General features: G+C 46.2%; 1 protein-coding gene across 5 annotated transcripts in view; it reads right to left on the reverse strand.

The window, feature by feature from the left end:
• NFIC (nuclear factor I C) overlaps window positions 1-22723 on the reverse strand; it is a 133723-nt gene that overhangs the window by 98896 nt on the left and 12104 nt on the right. For all 5 annotated transcript variants that reach the window (XM_069086903.1, XM_069086901.1, XM_069086899.1 and 2 more), the window contains exon 2: window positions 7531-8062. In XM_069086903.1, the coding sequence (XP_068943004.1) occupies window positions 7531-8062 (532 nt within the window). The remainder of the gene's footprint in view (window positions 1-7530; window positions 8063-22723) is intronic.

Consider the following 22723-nt stretch of genomic DNA (forward strand, 5'->3'; position numbering starts at 1 on the left):
TCTATTTCTCTATGTTCTAAGGGCCCTTCTAGCTCTAACATTCTATCCTTTAGGTAGAAATGACTAGACAAATGGAAGAGATCACTGTATTATAATGTATGTATTATAATATTTTCTATTATGTCTTCTTGCCTAGGCCCTATGTCCAATCCTTTACCAGCCTCCCTGTCTTATTAGCATGGAGGTAGCTTACCCCCACCCCCACCAACCCTCAAGAAGCAGAAGAGGGTGGGGGCTGCAGTGGGCAGAGGGAGGAAGCCTCTGGGCTTGGCCCAGGCCTCCCCCTTCTACTACCATCAATCATGAAACTGAGGAGAGCGGTAACAGCCAGAACCCAGCCCTTATTAATGCCAGATGCCCTGAGAGGTGGCTAGGTTCCTCCCACCCCCCCCCAATCAGTATACCCTTCCCTTACTTCTTTGAGAGGCAATTCGATGTAGCTAAAAGAGAGTTTAAGTGTAAGACAGCTTGAGAGCCAGCATGCCTCATTCCTAGTCCCAGCCTTGACACTGACTCACTGTGTGACTTTGGGCAGCTTACATCACCTCTCTGGGCCTCTGTTCAGTGCCCAGTGAAATGAGAGGCTTTAAATAGGTGGTCTTTAGGTCGCCTTCCAGCTCAGGCAGCTTTATGTTTTTAAGACCATTCCAGTTCTGACTAAGGTGCCCATCCTAGCTCTGATGTCTTACTGATATTATTATTGTTATTATTACTAGTACAGAACCTGGCACATAGTAGGTGCTTAATATATGTTTCCTGACTGAGTGACTGACAGTAACACCCCAGGCATAGAGTATCTGGATGTTTTCTACCATTTATCCCCCTCCACAAAGCAAAAGCTAGGGCAGAATGCCCACACTATTTTGCAAGAGAAATTGAGGATGGGACCCAAGTAAACAGCCCTGGGGTGCTAGGAGAGTTTGCTAGAATAGTGCAATAGTAATGAGAGGACAGAACTTTGAGCTAGAAGGCCTCCTAGGGACTATTAAGTCCCTATCATTTTACAGATGAGTAAATAGAGTCTCAGAGAGAGAATGAGAGTTGTCCAAGGGCACATAATGAATCTGGGTCAGAACCAGGACTAGAATCCAGGTCTTTTGATACTTAGCCCAGGATGCTTAAGCATTTTGTGCTGTGTTTCTTATTACAAGAAAGAAGAGAGGGAAAGAAAGAAGGGAGGAGGGAAGGAGAAGAGTGGGGATATACTGGGTGAGAGTGGAGACCCCAGAGAGGCCTCCTGGGAGACCAGGAATAGGGTGAGGGCTAAGGGCCCCCAGGCTCCAGCAGCAGGGGAGGGCGAAGGGAGCTGGGGATGGGGGAGTGGGGGAGCGACCGCCTGGGAAATTGTGCTGACACCAGCAAAAAACTCTCTTCAAAATTTTATCAGCTCAGCTCTGAGGTGGTGCCTCCTGTATGTGGGGGGAGGGGGGAAGAAGGGAGGGAAGGATGCAGGCGGGAGCTGCCAGAGACAAGTTCCAGATTGATAAAGTGGGGGAACAACGGAGGCTGCATCTTAACGAGCCCTTGGCCTTCTCAGCCACTCCAACCAGCCCAATCCTCCCTCTCAACCTGGACCCAATAACCCTTTGGTGGCAGGAACAGGCCCTGTCTTCTGTCCTCTGCTCCAAATTCCCCCCAGTCATCCTCCTGGGTCCCAGGCCAGTGACATGCCCAGTCTGAGTCTTAGCTTCCTTAGTAAAAAGTGAGCTAAAAACACTTGCCCTGCACATCTTATGAGGCTGTTGCCAAAAAAGCATCCTGTAAACCCAAACGCCCAACAGAAGTGGGGGTTCATCTTATGGAAACATTTGCCAAGTCTGTGAGAGCTAACCCAAATCCCTACTGCTGTCTGAGAAGTTCTGGGGAATTGGAATAGTCAGCCCAGGGTGAAGAGAAGAAAGGGCTTTGTTCACTTGGCCACACACTGACCCAAACCGCTCTCTGAGGGAACAGCTTGTTCTCTCTCCCCTAGCCCCCTGGCTCCAGACTGCACAGCCAGAAGTGGTGGGAGTAGTGGAAGATATCTGGGGCAGGAGGGGAAATCTGGAGGAGAGACTTTCAGAGGGACTCCAAACATGCCCAACTGTGGAAGCTGGGAAGGAAGGCAAGACGTGCTCTGGGAGTCAGAACACCTGCCTTCCCAGTCCTGGTTTTGTCATTAACTTGCTGTGTGCCCTTGGGCAAGTCCCTTCTTTGGGGACCTCGGTTTTCCAACAGGTGAAATGAGGGAGTCTGACCCACTGGTCTTGAGTTCATAGTATATTAGGGCTAAGAGACTTTGAGGTGAGTCTTAGGGATGAACAGTGATTTGCCCAAGGTGATATAGAGGGAGGCAGAAGCAGAGACAAAGTCAGGCCTAGAGTCCAGGCCTCCAGATACCTACTCAAAGTCCTAGGGCATTTTCCAGCTGTAACATTTTATTTATTTTCATTTCCAGAGTAAATTATGTTCTGACTCCAATCTAATCAGTATCTACTCTCTTCCCCTTTTCATTCCTCTGGCTCAGACTTTCAGAATCATTTCTTCCAAAACCCAGTTCTGGTCAAATACTTCCCCTGCTCTAATACCTTCCCTGGCTCCCACTGTTCACAGGAGAAAAATTCAGCTCCCCAACCTGGTATTCAAAAGCCCTCCATGATGTGATCATATTCTTAACTCCCCTGATCTCCTAACAATACCATCTGCTCCAGTCAACTGGTCTCTACCTCTCCAGAGCCACTGACTTAGGGCTACTTCTATACAACATCAACTCTTCTAGGTTTACTTGGGAAAATATCTCTCTTAGGGAAAGGGATTCATTCAATTCAATTCAATAAATATTTATTAAGTGACTTCCATCACTCTTTGGGAGGCTTTTGTTATCTTTCTAGCCTCAGTCTGTCCTGCTGAAGGGAAAGGCCCATTCATTCCTCTGTCCCTCTGTCAGGGTAAATGGGGGACACAGCTGGCTCTGACCCGAACAGAGGGTCTCTCCTCAGTGCCTTGAGGATTTTGATCCAGTCACTCCTGTTCCTAGTTGAGTCCTTCACAGAAAATATTTCCTCTTTTTTTTATTCACTATCTTCCTGTCAATTTAGCTTGCTGAAAATTCCTCTCATAAAAACAATCTCCTTGACGTCTCAGATGAATAATATGTCCTCTCTTCTATCCACCCTGTGGATCCCCAGGGCATTTAGCCTGGGGTCACCAGGGCCCCTTCTGCAAAGTCCCCTTGGCCTCCTCTCAGCCTGGTCTACCTTAAACAGTCCCCCAGCCTCCTTAACAGCTGGTCAGCTCAGCTCAGGGAAAGTGACAAGCTAAGAAGGTCTTATCACCAGGAGTATTTACAGCCCAGAGTTTGTTACCAATTAGACAGATCAGGTGACTCTGAAGCCTGGACCCAGACACTGGGGGGTGGGGGTAGGTCAAGGTCAGGGAAGCGTGGGAGGAGGGGAGGAGGCTGAGGGCTTCCAGGCAGCAGGGACTGCCGGGATCTATCTCCAGGCTGACCAAGATCTCAAAGCACAAAGGGCCCCCCTCCTCACACTCTTCACCCTACCCTCTTGCTCCTCACTATTTCTGCTTCTGAAAGGCAGAGTGATTTAATGGAAAGAGTGTTGGACTAGATCTAGGAGACTTGGGCTTAAACCCTGACTCTGGCATTTTTACTAGCTCTGTTATCGTAGGCAGGCCATAGCTTCCCTGTGTCTCAGTTTCTCCATGTGAAAAAAATTAGAAAAATATCACATTGCCCAGCTCACAAAACGGAAAGTACTTTGAGGGCTCCTCTTTTCTTGAATACCTGTTCCCCACACCAGAAACAAACCCAGTGCCTTTTTAAAGGCCCTCTTTTTTGGTGTCTAAAAAAAATAGACATTTCTTTCACAAAATACATTCACTATTATCTCTACACCTCTCTCTTCTCCTGCACCACCAAAGCAGTCAGCCTGGAGTGAGTTCTCCTTTCTTCTGGCCCACGACTTTCTGGAAAAAAAAAAAAGCCCAGTTCTGCTCTGGCATCAGGGTAGCCCGAGTGAGCTGTGGAGCAGGGTGTCATATCCCAGAAAAAGGGGTTTTTATGGCCTCTCATAGACTTAGAACTGGAAGGGACTTTAAAGGTCACTGAGCTCAATCCTCTCATTTTACAGATAAGGAAACTGAGGCAGGTGGCAATTAAGTGACTTGTCTAAAGTCACCCAGCTAGCAGAGGCAGGATTCAAACCCAAGTCCTCTAACTGCTGCTCTCTCTTTCTGTCTCTGTCTCTCTCTTCCTATCTCCCTTCTTCCCTCCCATATTCATCTCCCCCCTTCTTTCTCTCTCCCTTTTAAAATCACTCTTCCCCCTTCCTTCTTCCTCTCCCTTCTAACCTTAGTTTCTCTCTACTTGTTTTCTACATCCTTGCCTACTTATATCCCTACTTCTGTCTTCAATTCCATCAATGAAATCCTGGGATCTGAACTGAATTCTAATGTCTAACTTTCTGTCTTAGACTCTGGTGTGTGTGTGTGTGTGTGTGTGTGTGTGTGTGTGTGTGCCTACCCATAGCTCCTTCTCTGAAAGCAGTCTTGAGGGGTATCTATTTCCATTTCTGATCAGAAGATAAGGCAGATATGTGTCTTTGTATACTCATCCCCCAGTTGGGTGTTGGTGTCTAGATCATGTCTGACAGGTGTGTGTGTATTGGGTAATTTCACTTAATACATCTGGTACCTGTGTGCCTTTGTAAGCAGACTTAGGGGAGGTAGGTCTGGGTGAAGTATGTTAGGTCTATGTGACTGGAGAATCAGTGGTTACAAATACATATCCTCTACTAACATCTTCTGTCCTGTGTGGTGTGAGGGTGATCCTGAGTTCTCAAAGGCCATACTAGCAAAAGGCCAACCCTGAAAGGTCTCACCAATCTGCAGAGGCTTCACAGGCGGTTCTGATGTTGGACTGACTGCACCTCCATCTTTAGAGAACCAGCCTTGCCTAAGTGCCCCAATTCCAGGTTCCCTTATCTGCATTGGTCAGAATTCTACCCACTCACTTCAAGGATCATCCACTCTTGGAAGCTTTCTTGGATCTTCTTGTCCAGAGCACACACTGTCTATAACTCTTCATAGAGCATCGGGAAGATGCAACATAGAGTCTCAGAAACAACTAAGACCAACTCTCTCATCTTACAAATAAGGACACAGAGAGCCAAAGGGGAAAAGACTTGTCTAAGGTCACATAGAAAATTGATAGCAGAGTTGAAACTAGAACCTTGCTTGTTTACCTCTCAGTAATGGTAATTAATAACAGCTAGCATTTAGATAGCACTTTAAGATTTACAAAGTACTTTAAGTATGTTATCTCATTTTGTCTACTCAACAACCCTAATAGGTAGATGACATTATATTAACCCCATTTTACAGATGAGCACTGGGCAGCTAGGTAGCTCAGGGGATAGAGTGCCAGGTCTGGCGTCAGGAAGACTCATCTTCCTGAGTTCAAATCTGGCCTCAGACACATCTAGCTGTGTGACCCTGAGCAAGTCACTTAACCCTGTTTGCCTCAGTTTCCTCATCTATAAAATGAGCTAGAGAAGGAAATGGCAAGCCATTCCAATATCTTTGTCAAGAAAACCCCAAATGGAGTCACAAAAAGTTGGACATGATTAAAAACAACTGAACAACACAGATGAGGAAACTGAAACTGAAAAAAGTTAAGTCACCTCTCCAGAATCACACAGTAAGTGGCTGAGACAGAATTTGAACTCAGCTCCTCTTGATTCTAATTCTTGTACCCTATCCACTATACCACCCAGGTACTAACATGTCATGGTTCTTTCCATGATTCTATGTAGCTTCTGGACTGGGACCTCAAACTTCCCCTCCAGCACCTGGGGTCAGAGAGTCAATTCCAAGATTCAAAATATATATCTTTACTCCCTTTTCCCTTCCATTAAGGACTTTATAGATGCTGTTCCAGAGCCCAGTAAGCCTTGGTCTGTCTACCAAGGGTGGAAATTGGTCCTACCTTCTGGCCATTGTTCAAACTCTAGGAGGATTCCTAGAGCACAGAAGAGTCAGAAGGAACTCGGGGGACCTTCTACTCTGTTCCCTCATTCCTCTTCTCCATCAGATTCTTCTCAAAACCTTCCTTCTCTGGGGTGGCTAGGAGGCCCAATGAATAGAGCACCGGCCCTGGAGTCAGGAGGACCTGAGTTCAAATCCAGCCTCAGACACTTAACACAAAAACTAGCTGTGTGACCTCTGGCAAGTCACTAAACCCTGATTGTCCTAGCTTATCCCTCCAAAAAAGCAAAAACCAAAACCAACCTCCCTTCTCCTAGAAACTGCCCCATATTCACACTGATCTACCAGGTCTAGTCACTCAATCCCACCAGCATGTAGAGCCACTCTTGGGTCCATCCCCTATTGACTTTGGTCTCATGTCTTATTCCTTGTATATACTTGCTATGCAGAGCTAACATGGATCAAATGGGGAATTACCTCTGGATACCAACATTTGGCATGAGAACATGCTTCCCACAGTGTCCACTATCCCTCCACTTGGCCTCACCATCCTCCACCATGGCCCATTATACAGCAAGGCAAGTCCTTGCCCTGGCTGTCTTCCATCTCTATGGCATCCCTGTCCTGGGTCCCCCTTCTCTCCAGCTTCCGTTAGGGCAAGGGCCAGAACCTCTAAGAATCCTTTATCGCCTTTAATTAATGAATAATCTCCAGAGCTCCCTATTACCTCCAGGGTACCTTCTGAAGTCCTTCCTAACCTGTCCCCTTCCTCTCTTTCCTAGCTTCTTAGGCCTTATTCCCCTCCACATTCTTTTCAATCCAGGACACTGGCCTTCTTGCCGTTCCTCCCTCAGGACATCCCATCTCCCAATTGCATGAACTTTTCATCGTCTGTTCCTCATGCCTGGAATTCATTCCCTCCTCATCTCCACCTCCTGGCTTCCTTCAGGGCCCAAATAAAATCCCACCTTCTGCAAGAAGTCTTTCTTGATCCCCCTTAATTAGCATCTTCCCTCTCAGATGAACTCCAGTTTATCCTGTATATATAGTTTGTTCCTAGTTTGCACATTGTCCATACCCTGCCCCTATTAGGATAGGGCCTATTTTCGCCTTTCTTTGTAACCCAAACACTCAGCACAATATCTGGCACACAGCAAGTTCTAAATAAATGCTTGTTGATTTGAATGATCTACCTTTTTTTTCTTATAGCAATTGCTGTCCTCCCTGCTCCATAAATGAATTTGTCCTGGCTGCAATAATTCCTGGTTACAGTTCTCATATTTGTGCTGGCTTCACTCTAAGATTGGGGGCTCCCTGAGGACAGGGATGGCATATTCCTTCTAAGACTGGGGGAGGGGTTCCCTGGAGGCAGACTCCACGTCTCCTTAAACTGAGAACCCCCTTAAAGAAACGCATCTATCTCCATATCATAGGCCTTGGTGAAGTCCGAGGCCCTGTTTCCAATGCTGACAAGGTTGTGCTGCTCCCCACCCCCAACACATACACACACTCTCTTGGTGTGACCCCATAGGTGGATCTCTTCCCTACCTCTCTCTCTGATGAAATAGGCCAGGTACAGGTCGAGCTCCTTCACTGAGACACTGATGTGATGGGGCTGGACACAAAGCACAGGGTGGCCACACTGGGCGGCTTTGACCAGCCGCTCCCCATCGGTGCTCTCCAGGGGGATGCCCTTGAAGAGGATGACCATGACGAGGTCAAGCCGCCACACCTTGTCTGCCTGGCGCAGGCAGTCGATTCTCCTCATCTTGCCTTTCTGGTCTGGGTTCGAGAGGACGCATCCTGGAGGCTTCTTGCCTGTGATGGCTAGGACGAAGTCCTCTCGGCACTCGGGCCGGATGTCCTTGCGCAGCTTGGCCAGGAGGCGGGAGGCCCACTTCTGCTTGACCTCAGGCTTCTCCCCCAGCAGCTCATCCTTCACTGCCCGCTCCTCATCCTTCGTCATGCGCTTCTCATGCTTCTTGAAGTACTTGCGTTTCCGAGCTTGTAGGTTGAACCAGGTGTAGGCAAATGCTCGGACATGGGGCAGCAAGGCCTCAATAAATGGGTGGAACTCATCCTGGAATCAGAGAACACAGAATGTCAGAGCTGGAATGATTCTTAGTCCAGAGAACACAATGTCAGAGTTGGGAAGATCTTTACAACACAGGATATCATAACAAAAGGGCTGAATACAGAACACAGAATCTCAGAGCTATAAGGGCCCTTGGAATGTGGAGCACAGAATGTCAGAACTAAGAGGACACTGAGAACATAGAACACAGAACATTGAACCCAAAAGGGCCCTGAGAACGTAAGACACAGAATGTCAGAGCTGGAAGGATCCTTAGAACATAGAATGCAGTGTGTCAGAATTGGAAGGCATCTTCGACTATGGAATATCAGAAGGAAAAGAGACTTTTGAAAGTAAAATATAGAATGCTAGAGCTGTAAAAAAATAATTTAGGCCAACCTCTTCATTTAATAGTTAGATAAACTGAGACCCAGGGGGGGAAAAAAGAAACTTATACAAAGCAAGTTAGCAACACAATGGAAACTCAAACCCAGGTAGGTCTACTGATACTCAGTTCAGGGCTCTTGCAATTAAGTAAAGTGCTTTGCAAACCTTAACTGCTAGTTGTTATTACTACTAGTAGTAGTACTATATCAAGCTTCCTCACTCCTTAAGAAGGAGGGGTCATGTGGCAGAAGCATTAAGCCTAGGAATAAGCTGGGTGCCTAAGACCTTGTTGGGGGATTGACCCTGCACCCAGGTAGAATGAAGAATTTCTATAATAGATCTCCTACATATGCTGTTTTCATTCCTCACCTCTCCTCTCTCCACCCACCTCATTTCCCTGTTTTCTTCCCATTTTCTGATTCAACAAACATTTATTAAGGACCTTCTATGTGCAAGACACTATGCTAGATGATAGGGTGAAAAAACAAGGATGAAAAACATAGTGCATGCCCACAAAGAGTTTACGATGTAATCAAACTAGTCAACAAATTCAAATTCAACAAACATTTGTTAAGATACTACTATGTGTGGAGGTCAGAGACAAAAAGAAAGATTCCATATACACCAAAGTATATCAGCACCTTTTGTAACAGCAAAAAACTGGAAGCACAAAAGTAGATTCCATCCACTGGGGAACAGCTAAGGAAATTGTGAGATCTGAAGGTAATAGAATATTACTGTGTTAAAAGAAACAACAAATACGAAGAATTCTGAGAAGCACAGGAAAATACACAAACACATGCAAAGTTAAGCAGAATCAGGAAAACAACAAACGCAATGGCTACAAAATTATAAATTTAAAACAACGACAACAAAATCCTAAAACTGGATATTATGTAATGATAATAACTAAGACTTCTGGACAGAGAAGAGCTGAGAAAAGTTGAGAGAAGTTCCCTCCCTTCATGGCAGAGCTGAGAGATTATGAGTTTGGAATATTGCATAGACTGTCACACCCAGTCAATAGTTTTGTGGTGCTACTTTTTTTCTCTTCTTTTATTCTTTGTTACAAATGATGGCCTCTTGCAGAGGGGAGGAGGAAGGATATATTTAGAAAGGAATGAAATATAAAAACAAAAGATATCAATAAAAATAAGATAAACTTTTTTTAAAGGAAAAAACACTACTATGTGCAAGATACTATGCCTTGGACTAGGTTATAAATTTGAAGATTTGGGGGAAAGAACTGATTCTCTAGGATACTTTGGGACTAAAAAGTGACAATCAGTCTTGGTAGATTGCTTGACTCTGGCTACGCACTTAGGGTAATATAAGTCTGGATGGCTAAAGATTTCTGGAAAAGGTAGAGGTCCACCTGAGAGGGAAGTGGAGGAGTCTTGACTCTTGATGGTTTGGATATAAGTGGGATTTTTGTTGTCGTTTTAATAAATTTAAATACCTGTCCTATATATGAGATCTGAGAAACCTTTTCCATGTTTTTGTGAAAACCTAGACCTAAGTCAAATTCTGATGTTCCCAAAGGAAACATTTAGTAGGGGCACAAACCAAAGAGAATGATTACTGACAAACTCCCAAAATTGAACCTGATTTGTATAAAATCAAAGCACTGATTCTGGGCAATGAACTACACAAAAATAATTTAAAAAAAAAAGAAACAGCCCCTGCCTTGAAGTTTCTTATGTTGGAGATGGGAGGATATGACATATACGCACGTAAGCATAATCCATGGTAGACTGTGATGGAGGCAGAGAAGAGATCCACACAGTGTTCTAGGAAATTTTGGAAGAGAAAGAGGACACCTCAGGAAACAGTAAGGCTTCATGGAGAAGGTAGCTCTGAGCTGAGCCTTGAAAGAAGAGAAGAATCTGAGAGACAGAATTGAAGAGAGAGTGTGTTTCGTGGCAGAAGGTATGGCCTGGACAAATGCAAGTTGGGGGGAGACAGGAGAACCTGTTTACAGAATGGTTAGTAGCCGGCTTGGTTTAGTCTTGAAGTGTATAAAGGGAAATAATGAGAAATAAGGATGAAGAGGTAGATTGGAGTCCGACTGTGAAAGGCCTTTAAATGTCAGGGCAAAAAGTTTTGCTTTCTATCACAGAAACAGCTTTACAACTGAAGATTATGAAGATTATTCATTTCTTCAGTAAATTGATATTTCTTTGGCTGACTGTCCATGCAAAGAACTGTTGTGAGATTCACATAATATAATGTATACCAAGCATTTCATAAACCTTGAAGCAGTAGATAAATGTTCTCTATTACTACTGTTGTTATTATTGTGTTTATTATTATTATTATTATTATTGTAGTAGGAATGGAGACTTACATTATTGGGCTATCTGCTCTCTGCCAGCAGCAGAGCAGCTAATTATTTCTTGGAATGCCTTATTGATAATTTTACCTTTCAAAAAAGTGACAATATTGACAAGGGGACCTAATTCTATTCTGGAATTGATTCTCAATCAACAAGACAGAACTATTTGCTATTGTAGAAATGATGGAAACCTTTGGGGAGGTGAGCACTCCATCTCAGAGTTGGTAAGACAGGAGGAAAAGCTAGGCACCTATATTCTGACATCTCATAGTTGGAAAAAGGACCTTATGCTGTCTGACATTCAGCTGAACAGGTTTCTTCCCCTACCCCTAGAATACCAGAAGAGTGGTCATCCAAGCTGGGGAGTCAGTTGTGGTAGCAACATGCCTGTAATCCCTGACACTGGGGATGGCTTGAGCTCAGGAGTTCTGAGATGGAGTAGGGCTAAACTGATTAGGTGGGCCCTGAGAAGCTGGATACCACTAGGCTGCTTAGGGAGAGACAAACCAACCCAGATTGGAAATAGAGCTGTTCAAAGCTTCTGTGCTGACCAGTTATGAGGGTAGGTAGGCTCCTGAGTGGTATCTGTACGTCCGATCTGGGCTAGATAGGGAGACACTTCCCTTCCCCCCCCAAAAAAATGAGTGGCCATAAGCCCTCTGCTGAACACCTCAGGTGAAGTGGGACCTATTATCTCTCAAAGTGTTGCCATTTGAGATTTACATCTGCATAGCATCAACTGTGGAGGTTATTATTGTTAGCAAACCTTTGCACAAAGTTTTAAAATTTGTGATCTTTCATATGTGTGATCTTATGGCTCTTTTGAAGAATTTGGTGAAATAGATGATACTGGTATTATTATGAGATGAGGAAAGTGAAGATCAGAGAGATTAAGTGCTTTGCCCAAGGTCACATAGCTAATAAGCACGGGGGAACAGGATTTGAACCCTGAATCTCTGGACTCCAAATCCCAATACTATCTCTCTAACAAGTTTTTCCTTCCAACAAGCCTAAATCTCCCTCCTTCCAGCTCCTTCTCATTGCTCCTAACTCTACCCTCTGGGCATTCAAGAAGGTCTGCTTTCAAATACTAGTTCTGATACTTAGTCCCCATGTATTTCACCCCTAGAATCTCAGTGTCATTGTCTATAAAATGAGGGGGTTGGGCCAGAAGTCTTTACAAAGAGGGGAATAGGGCTCAGGACAAAGTTTCCCCCTTGGGACAGAATTAAATTTAATCTTTATCCTAGAAAATCACTGGGATACAGCAGAGACCTCTAAAGAATTTCCCTAATATGGTCAGACATAGCTCCTCTCCAGGGCCACCCATGTCCCAAAAGGGCATCTGTTCCAACCTCCCACAGCATGTAGAAATCCCTTCTATAGAGTCTCTGATAGAGCCAATTTCTACTTGGTATTCAAGGCCCTCTTCCCCCGAGTCTGGAGCCACCCTACCTTCTCTTAGGGAGCTCTCTATCAGGCCGATGGGTGGTAGTGATGTGGATGGAGGTAAGACCCAGGCAATTACTACACAAGGATGACTGGGAAAACAGCTAGAAATTGACTCCAAGACACTGAAGGCAAGATTGCTTTTGGTTGGAGAAATCCTAGGAGACTTTCTGGAAGAGGTGGGCAATCTTTTTCTTAATAATAAAAGTTAGCATTTATAAAGTACTTTAAGGTTGGCCATCGACTTGAATTTGAAGAATTGAAGAATTGAATTTGAGGTCATTTCCGACTATGAGATGTTAGAATATATGTGCCTAGCTTTTCCTCCTGTCTCACCAGCTCTGAGATGGAGCGCTTGACTCCCCAAAGATTCTCATCATTTCTACAACAGCAAAATTGAATTTGAAGAATAGGATTTCAACTGGCTTAGCAAGAGAGTGTGGGGGTGGAAGGGCAGAGGAGGGCATTCCAGCCAGGGAATGGGAAGCACCAAGGCAGAAATGAGAACTCTGAGTGTTGTATTTAAGGTCAGGAAACCCTGCCTTTGAATCCTACCGCCAACACCTACTAATTATAGTTAGCATTTATATGCCACTTTAAAGGCTGGCAAAGCGCTTTACAAATATTAGAATCTCATCTGGTTCTTACAACAGTCCTGGAAGACAGGTGCTATTATTATTTCTGTCTTTACAGAGAGGAAGCGAAAACTCAGAGACGCTTAAGTGACTTACTCAGGGTCACACAGCTAACAAGTGTCTGAGGAAGAATTCCAAGGCTGGCATTCTATCCACTGTGCCACCAAGTTGCCTCATAACTTACAGGTTATGTGGGCATGAGTAAATAATTTCAATTCTCTGAGCCTCAGTTTCCTCCCCTGTAGAATTAAGGCACTAATATCTAAGGTGCCTACCTTTTCTAAATTTCATGGTCTTACTTCCATCTACAAATCCTAGCAGCTTGTGACTTTCTCCTGTGGATAGTATATAGCCATGGGATATACCAAGGGATGTGAAACAATGTGGGGCTTCGGTTAGGTTACTCTGTTACCCTGTATAAGAGGGAGCTGAAGGGTAGGAGGCAGAGAATCTGATGCAATGGTCCAAGAGGGAAGGAATGGATGATGGCTAGGCTGGGATATAAGAATTTGAAAAGGTAGGCTGGTTTGTCAGTCATGGAAAAGGGCATAATAGTGGGATTCAGGAAATTTTAGATTCTAGGTCCATTTCTGTTACCATGTGGTCTTGGGGAACTCCCTTCCCCTCTTTGGTTCTCAGTTTTCCTCATTTGTAAAATGAGAGGTTTGAATAAGAGGGATTCTGAAATCTTTCCCAGCTCTGACATTCTGGATTCCAAGGGCCCTCCCAGCTCTGACATTCTCTGTTCTAAGGACTCTCCCAGATCTGATAGTCACTGTTCTAAGGGTCCTTCCAGCTCTGAAATTCTGGGTTATATAAACTATTGAGAAGATAAAATTGACAGAATTTACTGTCTGAAGAAATCTAACTCTTTGGTACTTCCAAGTCAGGAGGAAAAAAAGAAATTTACATACAGAAAGAACCAATATAGTTTGTATGAAATATATCAGATAGGGTTATGGAGGTGGACATGGTTGTGTGCTGGAGTGGCCAAGGAAATACCCTCAGGACTTGAGTTGGGCCTTGAAAGATAAGGATGATATGAGCATGTGGGGGAGGGGCAGGGGAGAAGAGAAGGGAAAAGCTAGGCATTCTGCCCATGAAGAGGGAAATAATCAAGGCTGAACCCTCTTTCTACAACTCAGATAGACCTGGAGTGGGGTTTTCCTTAGCCCCAGGTGAGCCCCTCAGTTCCTCAGACCCTAGGCCCTGCCTAGGAATTAATTCAAGGTCCCTGTCCCTTTCCCTACCCCCCCCCCCACAAGTGCTGTATTCTGAGGCAGAGGAGAGAGCAGGTCCAGAAGATTTTCTGATGTCTTTAGGCGAGTGGAGGCAGCAGCCAAGATGGAGCCATCCAGGGAAGTTGCCAATGCTGGCACCTAAGGCGCCTTAGGGAGAACTTTGCCCACTCTTCCCCATTTCATTATTATTCATTTTGACAAATTTTATTATCTTTAGTTTTTACGTTACCAAGTTATCCTTCCTCCTCTCCCTTCCCAGAGAGCCATCCTTTATAATAGAGAAAAGTAAAAAAAAAAAAATCTAACAAAACTAATTGATACATGCATATTTTTTGACATTATGTTCAGTGTTCCACACCTGTGGAAACCTCTATCTCTGACCCCCATTTTACAGATGAAAAGACTAAGACCCAGAGAGATAGTATGAATTTCCAAACATCTTATACGTTGTTCAATAGCAGAGTTGTGATACAAATCCAGCATCTCCTGAATCCAAATCCTATCTTTTTCTCACTAGACTGTACATAGAATCATTGCAAGTCAGAATTGAAAGGGCCTTTCAACATCATCTAATCTAACTTTCCCATTTTACAGACAAGAAGACGGAGGCCCAGAAAAAGAGAAGTGACTTGCTCAAAGCCACCTCTAATATGAGGCAAGGCTAGCGTGAAGGCTGAAGGCCTCTGTGTCCAGATATGGAGGGCTGAGGGCTGCTTGACCCAGACCTGTCCTCTGTTCCCTTGCTCTTTCCTCAATGGCCGCACTGCCCTCCTAGTCAGCTCCCCAGGATGCCAGCCTAGCAGCAGAGCCTTGTCCTATGTACCTGAGGACCAGCCCACAGCGATCTCTCCTTCTCCTGGGCTCACAGGTCTTGTTGTGACTGTTGCTGTTTGTTCTTTGTCCTCTAAGAGGACCATGACATCAGGGTGTCATGATGCCATGACATGCCAGTAAACTGGATTAAGTGAGGGTGGGCTGTGCAGATTCATAGCCTCACCAGGCCCCAATGTCCTGCTGGTCAGTGCCCCAGGAAGCCAGTCTAGCAGTTGGGACTTGTCCTATGCACCTGAAGACAAGCCCACTGGGATCTCCTCTCCTCTTGAGCTCTAGCTCACAGTCTAACATTTGTTTCTTTCTTGCCCTCCCCCGATTGCCCAGAGCTTCCGGCTTGTCAGCCAGGCCAGGCCCAGGGCCCAGGCTGGGATTGTCCCTTCTCTCTCTGACCCTAGGGGAGGCAAGTCCAGGGTCCAGCCCACAGGAAGAGTCTTCTTTTCTCTTATGGCCCTCTCAGCTGATGCATTAACCTACCCTTCCTTCTCTGGTTGTTCATGCTCCCCATGTGACTGAAGGCTAGATCTCCTGGGGGTCAGGGAGGGACAGTGATATGACAGGGAGCACAGTTTCATCCCCATCAATTTTCCCCCGAATAGAGAAGTTCTTAATATAGCCTCTGGCCTCCCTCACCACCCCCTTTCTCCTTCGTGCCAGCTGGGCTAGGACAGTGGGGGAGGAAGATAGGATTGGGGACGTGGGCGCCAGGAATGGGGAGGGCAGCAGAGTGCCCATGTGAGCTACCCTCCCCAATGCCTGGATTCCCTGCTGGGACCCAGGGGTGGAGGTAGTAGTAGCTGGGGGGCAAAGATGAGCTTTTGGAAGTGCTGCTGAGATGAGAAATAACCCCTTTCTCTGACCACTCCAGCCCCTATCACCATTCTTCCCCACTCCCACCCCTGCCGCCACCTACCCTCCCTCTTGAGCCAAGTTGAGCCACAGATCATCTTGTTGAGACCCAGAGAAGGTAGTGATTTGCCTAAAGCCACAGTGAGTAGGTGATGTGGGGGATAAGAATCCAGGTCACCTGACTTCCAATCCTTTTGGGCTCCACAACTTCCTTTCCTAGAGTCCCCAAGCAGGAGGTGGAACTCCACCGCCCCACCCCTCCCTCTCAGCCTTAAATGCCAGGAAAGGGAGCAGAGGGGATCTCTAAGGTGCCTCTGAATTCTAAATCCATGATCTTAGGATCCCTGAGGAAATCACAGGATTACTAGATTTAGAGCTGAGAAATTAACCACAAAGGGATCTTTTGGATAGGTGGCAAGAGGGTAATATAATAATGACAATAAGCTAAGTCATACATCTCTTTCAGGTTTGTCTGAAGCACTTACGAGTTATCTCACCACAACCTGGTGCTATTATCCCCATCTAACAGATAAGGCAACTAAGGGTCGAGCCTGGTAAGTGTCTGAGGTAGGGTTTTAACTGAGTTCTCTTGGACTCCTGCACTATCCACTTTCACCACCAGAAATCCCTTAAGGGTCTTTCCCTCCCAAATCAACTTTTTTTTTAGACCAGGTGAAAGAGCCTCATTTCTTACTTTGCCTCAGTCAAACAGACCTGTTAAATACCTTAGCTTAAAAAGGCCAAGGTCTCCCCCCGCCCCAGGCTATGTCTAGTCACCCTGATCTATATTTTGCTACTGGACCCATAGGGTTCAGGAGGAGAAAGTAAGGCTGGTGAATCTGCAGAGCCCACCCTCACTTAAATCCAATTCAAGTGTACACCCTGATATCCTGGTCCTCTCTGAGTACGGACAGCCACCACCAACAATAACAACAACGAGGGGGCAATACATCTCTTTTTCCAGAATCGGCGAATCAGACAAGGGGACTTTGCCGTCAGTCCCAGGCAGGGTAGGGGGACCCTGCAGAAAAGATAGGCCTGTGCCAAGAGCTCTGAATAGTGTGGCAGGTGGAAGGAGGGTGGCTTAAGCTCTCATCACCCTAAAGTCAAGTGGGGACAAGCACATTGTAGAAGGTGGGGGAACTCGAGAAAGAAAATCTTTGAGGGCTCCAGACTTGCTGGAGCCCAGCACAGGTCTCCTCCAGCTCTAAACTTCTATGGAGTCTGATTTTATGAGCCTCTTTTAAAGAAGATAAGGAAAGGGGGAGGGGAGAGATGGTCACAGAATCCTGAGTGGAAGAAGGGAGCTTAAGGGGCATAGAGTACAATCCCCTCATTTGACAGAGCAAGTTAAGGAAGTGATTGGTCCCAAGTCATGAAAGCAGTCTGGGGCAAAGCTAGGAGATAGAATCCAGTCCGTGGTTGCCTCCCCTGGATCCCACTGCCCTTCTCAGTGGTGAATTACTGCCCCTCTTTCCAACTCCAGGCCAACTTTGAGGACCCTCTTCCCCCTTCTCCCTTTCCCCCTCCCCTTTCTCTCCCCACCATCCTCCCCCTCCTCACACCCTTGAGCCAAGGAATACAAATCTACTGTAAGCAGGATCCTCTCACAATGGGGGATCCTGAGGCATAGCTGAGTGAGAGCAGGGTGAAACTGGGGGCCAGAATACCTAGGTTTGAATTCCAGTTCTGTTTTCCCCAACAGGCAGCTCTGTGAGAGAGGAAGACTCACAGATTGTTAGAGCTGGAAAGGACACTCGAATATCTCATCCAACTTTACAGGTAAGGCCCAGAGAGGGGAAAGGAAATGTCCAATAAGTCAATAGCAGGACCAGGAGACGAAAGCCCAGATGAGTCAGGAGAGGTGGGGGGAGGGGACATTGAGAGGCCCACATGGCACTGTGGGTAGAGGGCTCAATTTGGCATTAGGAAGATCTCTGAGTTCTCCTCTGGCCTCAGACACTTACTAGCTTCAATTTCTTCATCTTGAAGACAAGGCAGATGGAGTCACTGGCCTCTAATATGCCTTCCTGCTGGAAGTCAATGATCCTAAGTCCAGTGTTTCTGCCATGATTTCAGTAGTATTATCACCATAGCTTAGCAAACTTAAGTAACTTGGTCATGATCACACAGCTGAGAAGTATTAGAGTCAGGATAAACCCCTATTTTGGATGGCCTGATGCTATATATGATTATTTGGGTGCAGGGGTCCAAGGTCAGAACTGCAGGGGAATGGGGACAGTTTATACAAAAGCAGAGATGTCCAGCCCTGGAGATAGGGTTTCCCAGGCTGAAATGACTGCTCCTTACTCATTTTTCCACTCATCTCCCCACTGCCTACCTCAGTGAGGGGAGTGTTGAGGAACAGGGGTGGTAAGAGGAGGCCCTTCAATGCTGGCTGGCTGATCGATGAAATCACAGTGTCCCAGGCCTGAGCAGGAGAGGAGGTGACGCTTGTTCCTGATAAGAATCCCCTGACATCAGGTGGCATTAAGCACAGGCCTCTTATCTCCCCCCACACCAGGACATCGATAAGATTTGGAATTTACCCGTGGTGGGATCGTGCCAGTTAAGCCAAAAAACATGACAGGTGGGGGTGGGTCTCAAGACACAACCAAGGGGGTTGAAGGGTGCTTGGAGGTTCTGAGATTACTGTATTTGTCTAAGTAAAAGCATTCATGATCCTGTCTAAATGAGCCCTCATCTCCCTCCTCCTGCTGCTGCTCAGTCATGTCCGACTCCATGACCCCATTTGGGGTTTTCTTGGCAAAGATACTGGAGTGGTTTGCCATTTCCTTCTCCAGCTCATTTTACAGGTGAAGAGCTGAAGCAATCAGGGTTAAGTGACTTGCCCAGGGTCACATAGCTAGTAAGTGTCTGAGGCTGGATTTGACCTCATGAAGATGAATCTTCCTGATTCCAGGCACAGTGCTCTATCTGTCCTTCTATGGAACCCCTTCACTGAGCCTCCATCACTCCGAGAGTTCCTCTTCTCTCTCTGAGCCTCCAGAGTCCCAAGTAACCCTTCATTTCCTCATGAAGCTCTGCAGAGGGCCTAGTCCGTAGTCAGTGCTGAGTACATACTCCTTGGCATCTTGCCTGAGTTCTCCAGTCCTACTGGGCATCCATCCCTTCAGTAACCACCCAATTCCCAGTCTATGGCCATATTTGCCACGCTCTTGTCTGAGTTCTGAGGTACAAAGAGCCTAGGTACATGGAGGAAGAGGCCAGGGCAGCTCAAGCTGTCGGCCTTGGGGTTGGAGGGGAAGGACTGGGGCATTGAGTGCTTCCTCTGCCTCTCCCCTCCCCCCCTCCTTAGGGCCTCTAGCCTGGCACTGGCTCTCCAGGAACAAGGCCTGAGGAGGCATTGGGGAGGGGCCAGGCCCTAGGGGAGGCCAAGCGTCAGTGGTGACCCATCCTGGCACCCAGTGAAGAAAGACAAACAGCAGGATAACTGGTCCACACGTTTCAAACCCCACCCCCTCCCCTTTCCGGTCCCAGGGGAGTTCAGGTCAGGTGAGAGGAGAAGAAGCAGGCTCTGGAATTCACCTCTCCCTGCTCTGGAGGGAGCCAACAGTCTCCTCCTCCTGGGATTGCTGGGACAGGACATTAGGGAGTCTCTGAAGCCATAAACTTGAAAACAGAGAAAGGCCCTATTCCCTGACTCCCTGATAAAACTGGAAGAAAGATTAGGCTTTCCTACTAGCAAGTTGTGTGACCCTGGACAAATCACCATCCTTCTGGCTCTCAGTTTCTATAAACTGAGCTGCAGTTGGTCAAGATGGGCTTTAAGGCCCTCTCCACTCATGCTATGCTATGGTCTAATTTCTTAGATTCCTCCTATCATTCTGAGTTTTGGCTCTAGCTAATACATTGTTTTCTATCATTTTTGGAGGGTGGGTTAGGGCAGGGCAGGGGGGGATATCACATGGACTAGAGATTAGGCTTGTTCAGCTGGGCTCCAGAGAGCAGGAGCAGACAGAAGGTCTTAAGAGGGGTAGAGAAGGAAAGCTTCTTAATGGTTCAGAGCTATTGGAAAAGGGGATAGGGCTGCCCCAGAAGGCAGTGGATTCAATGATCTTCAGCCCTCTACTGTCTGGCCACTCCTTCGGGGCTGTTGGAAAGGGGCTTTTTGTACAGGAATGGGCTGGACTATATGGTCCTCCCATAGAACCTCCCAGGTTCTATGCCTATGACACAAGGCATGATTGAACACCTCTGACATTTGCAAAGGCAATGCTTACTGGAGGTGATCCAGAAGGAGGGAACTGGGAAGTTCCTTGCAGTGTAATGCTCCAGTGGTAAGGATGGAGGAGAGGCAATTTCTTCTCCCCTAGAATGCTTTCTAGGCCTCCTCTAATTCCCTTCCACACATCAGAGTTCCAAGTAAGAGCACAGGCACCTCCGGTTTCCTATGGATCTGACCTAAGTCACTGCTGTCTGACGTCTGAGACAGGAAAATCTAGACCCAATTTTGGGCCTGGAGGCCTCCTCCACTTCTCTATTTCCCAGAGGGCTGGAGAGGTTGGGGGGTGAAGGGGGTGGGGAGACAGACAGCCAAGTCTGTGTCTCCCAGAAGGCTTGTAACCAGCCCATAGCATGGAAAAGAAAACTCCTTGGTAGCTGAGACAGAAAATACAGTGCAGAGGAAGGAGCCCTGAACTGGAATTCAAGAGACCAGGTTTCCAGTCACTCACTGTGACTTGGACAGTCTACTTCCTGTCTCTGGGCCTCAGTTCCTCCAACTATAAAATGTGGGGTTTAGACTGAACCTTTAAGGTACCTTCCCTCTCTATAATTCCATGAAAGGAGGGCACCTATTCAGTATCCTTAGGATAGATACCCCAAATATGTAAATATATACGACTTCTAGGCAGTATATTTCAAGTTCACCTGAAGGGGTTTGGGAATTATCTGTTGGCTGTCACCACTTTTGGGGCTGGGGGCTGGAAGGTAAATAGAGGTTTAATTATATGAAAGCCCACTCCCCCGTCTGCACTGGGCACCTTGTGTACAAGATAAGGGCTGGGGAGTGTGGGGTATGGGGAGGAGGTGTGGGGGGGCACCATAGAAAGCCACAGCCAGGATTAAAAATTCCCCATGGAGAACCCACAAAGCAGAGGGAGAGAGTTGGCTGAGAGTTCTAATTAAGGAGGAATGCAGGGGCTGGGGGAGGGTCTGGAAGCCACCATGGAAACAGGATTCTTTGGTGTGAGAGATCCTTGCCTAGGCGGGATTTTAAAGGGAACCTCATACCAGCCACAGACCCACTTGTGTGACCCTTGGTAAATCTCTAGGCCTCAGTTTCCTCATCTCTCAAGTTAAGAGGCTGAGTGAGATGGTCTGTAAGGTCCCTCCCAGCCATTTGACATTCCTTTGTTCTAGGTGCCTTCCATCTCTAACATTCTATCCATCTCAGATTCCTTCCAGCTCTTACATTTGGTGCTCTGTGTTCTCAGACTAATTTCTCCTATGGCATTCTGGGATTATATGATTTTCTTTACCTCACCACTCCCAGCTCCAGTACCAAACCTTCAATTGCAAGCTAGACATTTCCACTTGGATGTCTCAGAAGCATCTCAAACTCAACATGTTCAAAACAGAATTCGTTTTCTTTTCCCTTAAACTTATCCCTTATCCTAACTTCTCTATTTCTGACAAGGATAACACTACTTTTCCCCTCGAGTTAAGAAGTCTTTTTTCCTACTCATACCACAATTACTTTGTTCAGAACCTCATCATTTCTTGTCTGGACTATTGTAGCAAATTCCTAATTGGTCTCCCTATCTCCAATTGCTCCCAATCCATCCTCCACACACCTGAAAAATTAATATTTAGAAAGTGGGGGACCTGAATATGTCACTCCCCTGCTCTAAATGTTTCTGTGGCTCCTGATTGCCTCTGGGATAAAATACAATTTCTCCTGTCTAGCATTTGAAACCCTTTCCAGTCTGGCTCCAGCTCACTTTTCCAGGCTTACATACACATTCTTAGTTTTAGTCAAGCTGGCCTACTAGCTTTCACCCCTATAAAGTAATTTCATCTCTCACTTCCAGATCTTTGCACAAGTCTGTCTGCCTGCACCTTACTCCCAAGCTCCTCCTCCTCACTTCCAGCTCTTGGAATCCCCAGCTCCTTTTGAAGCTCAGCTCAAATACCATCTTCTTTAAATAACCTTTTCTAGATCCTCATAATTTATTAGTATTGACCCTGTCCCATGCCACACTCTTCCTCTAAACATGTTTTATCTCTTTTGTATATCTCCTGTATTTGAAAGGCAAAGTGTTATAGTGGGAATCAGGAAGAGCTGAGTTCAAATCCTGGCTCTGAGACCAAACCACCTTCCTGTGGGATTCTGGGTAAGTCACTTATGTCTAAGTTCTCTAGATAACTCTCCAAGACTATAAATTACAGAGAAGTGGTGACTTGAATTGGTAGACGAACTTCCTTGAACCAATGAAATCTTGAGACAGTTTTTATCCCTGTAGCCTTTGTTTCTAAAACTTGTTGCATCCCCTCAGCAGAATATAAACTCTTTGAAGGCAGTGGATATCTCACTTTTGCATTAGTATCCCCAGTAATGAGCTCAGTACCTGGCACCCGGGTCCTTAATAAATGCCTGTTGATCCCAGGATTAGAGACAGTAATATTTTGATTGCCCACCCAAAGTCTGTCCAGAAGGGTTGGTCAATTAGGGCTTGGCAGGATGGGAAGGTTCCTGCAAAGCCAGGAAAGAGGGCAAAGGGGGATGGGGCACTTTAGAGGATAGGGTGGGACCTTGTTAGGATTGGTGGTTTCCTCTGAGAGGTCATGGGAGGGGAGACTAAGAGGGGGAGACTTAACTCTTCACCATAGGTTTGTTGACTCAGGCTGTGGGCCAGGTCTAGACCAAGAGCAAGGCAAATTGGGCAAGATTGATCAGTCACACCAAACTGAAATA

The sequence above is a fragment of the Petaurus breviceps genome, unplaced genomic scaffold (genome assembly GCF_028583685.1).
Source record: "Petaurus breviceps papuanus isolate PSGF00001 unplaced genomic scaffold, PetGlider_PUasm1.0 180, whole genome shotgun sequence".
Lineage (NCBI taxonomy): Eukaryota > Metazoa > Chordata > Mammalia > Diprotodontia > Petauridae > Petaurus > Petaurus breviceps.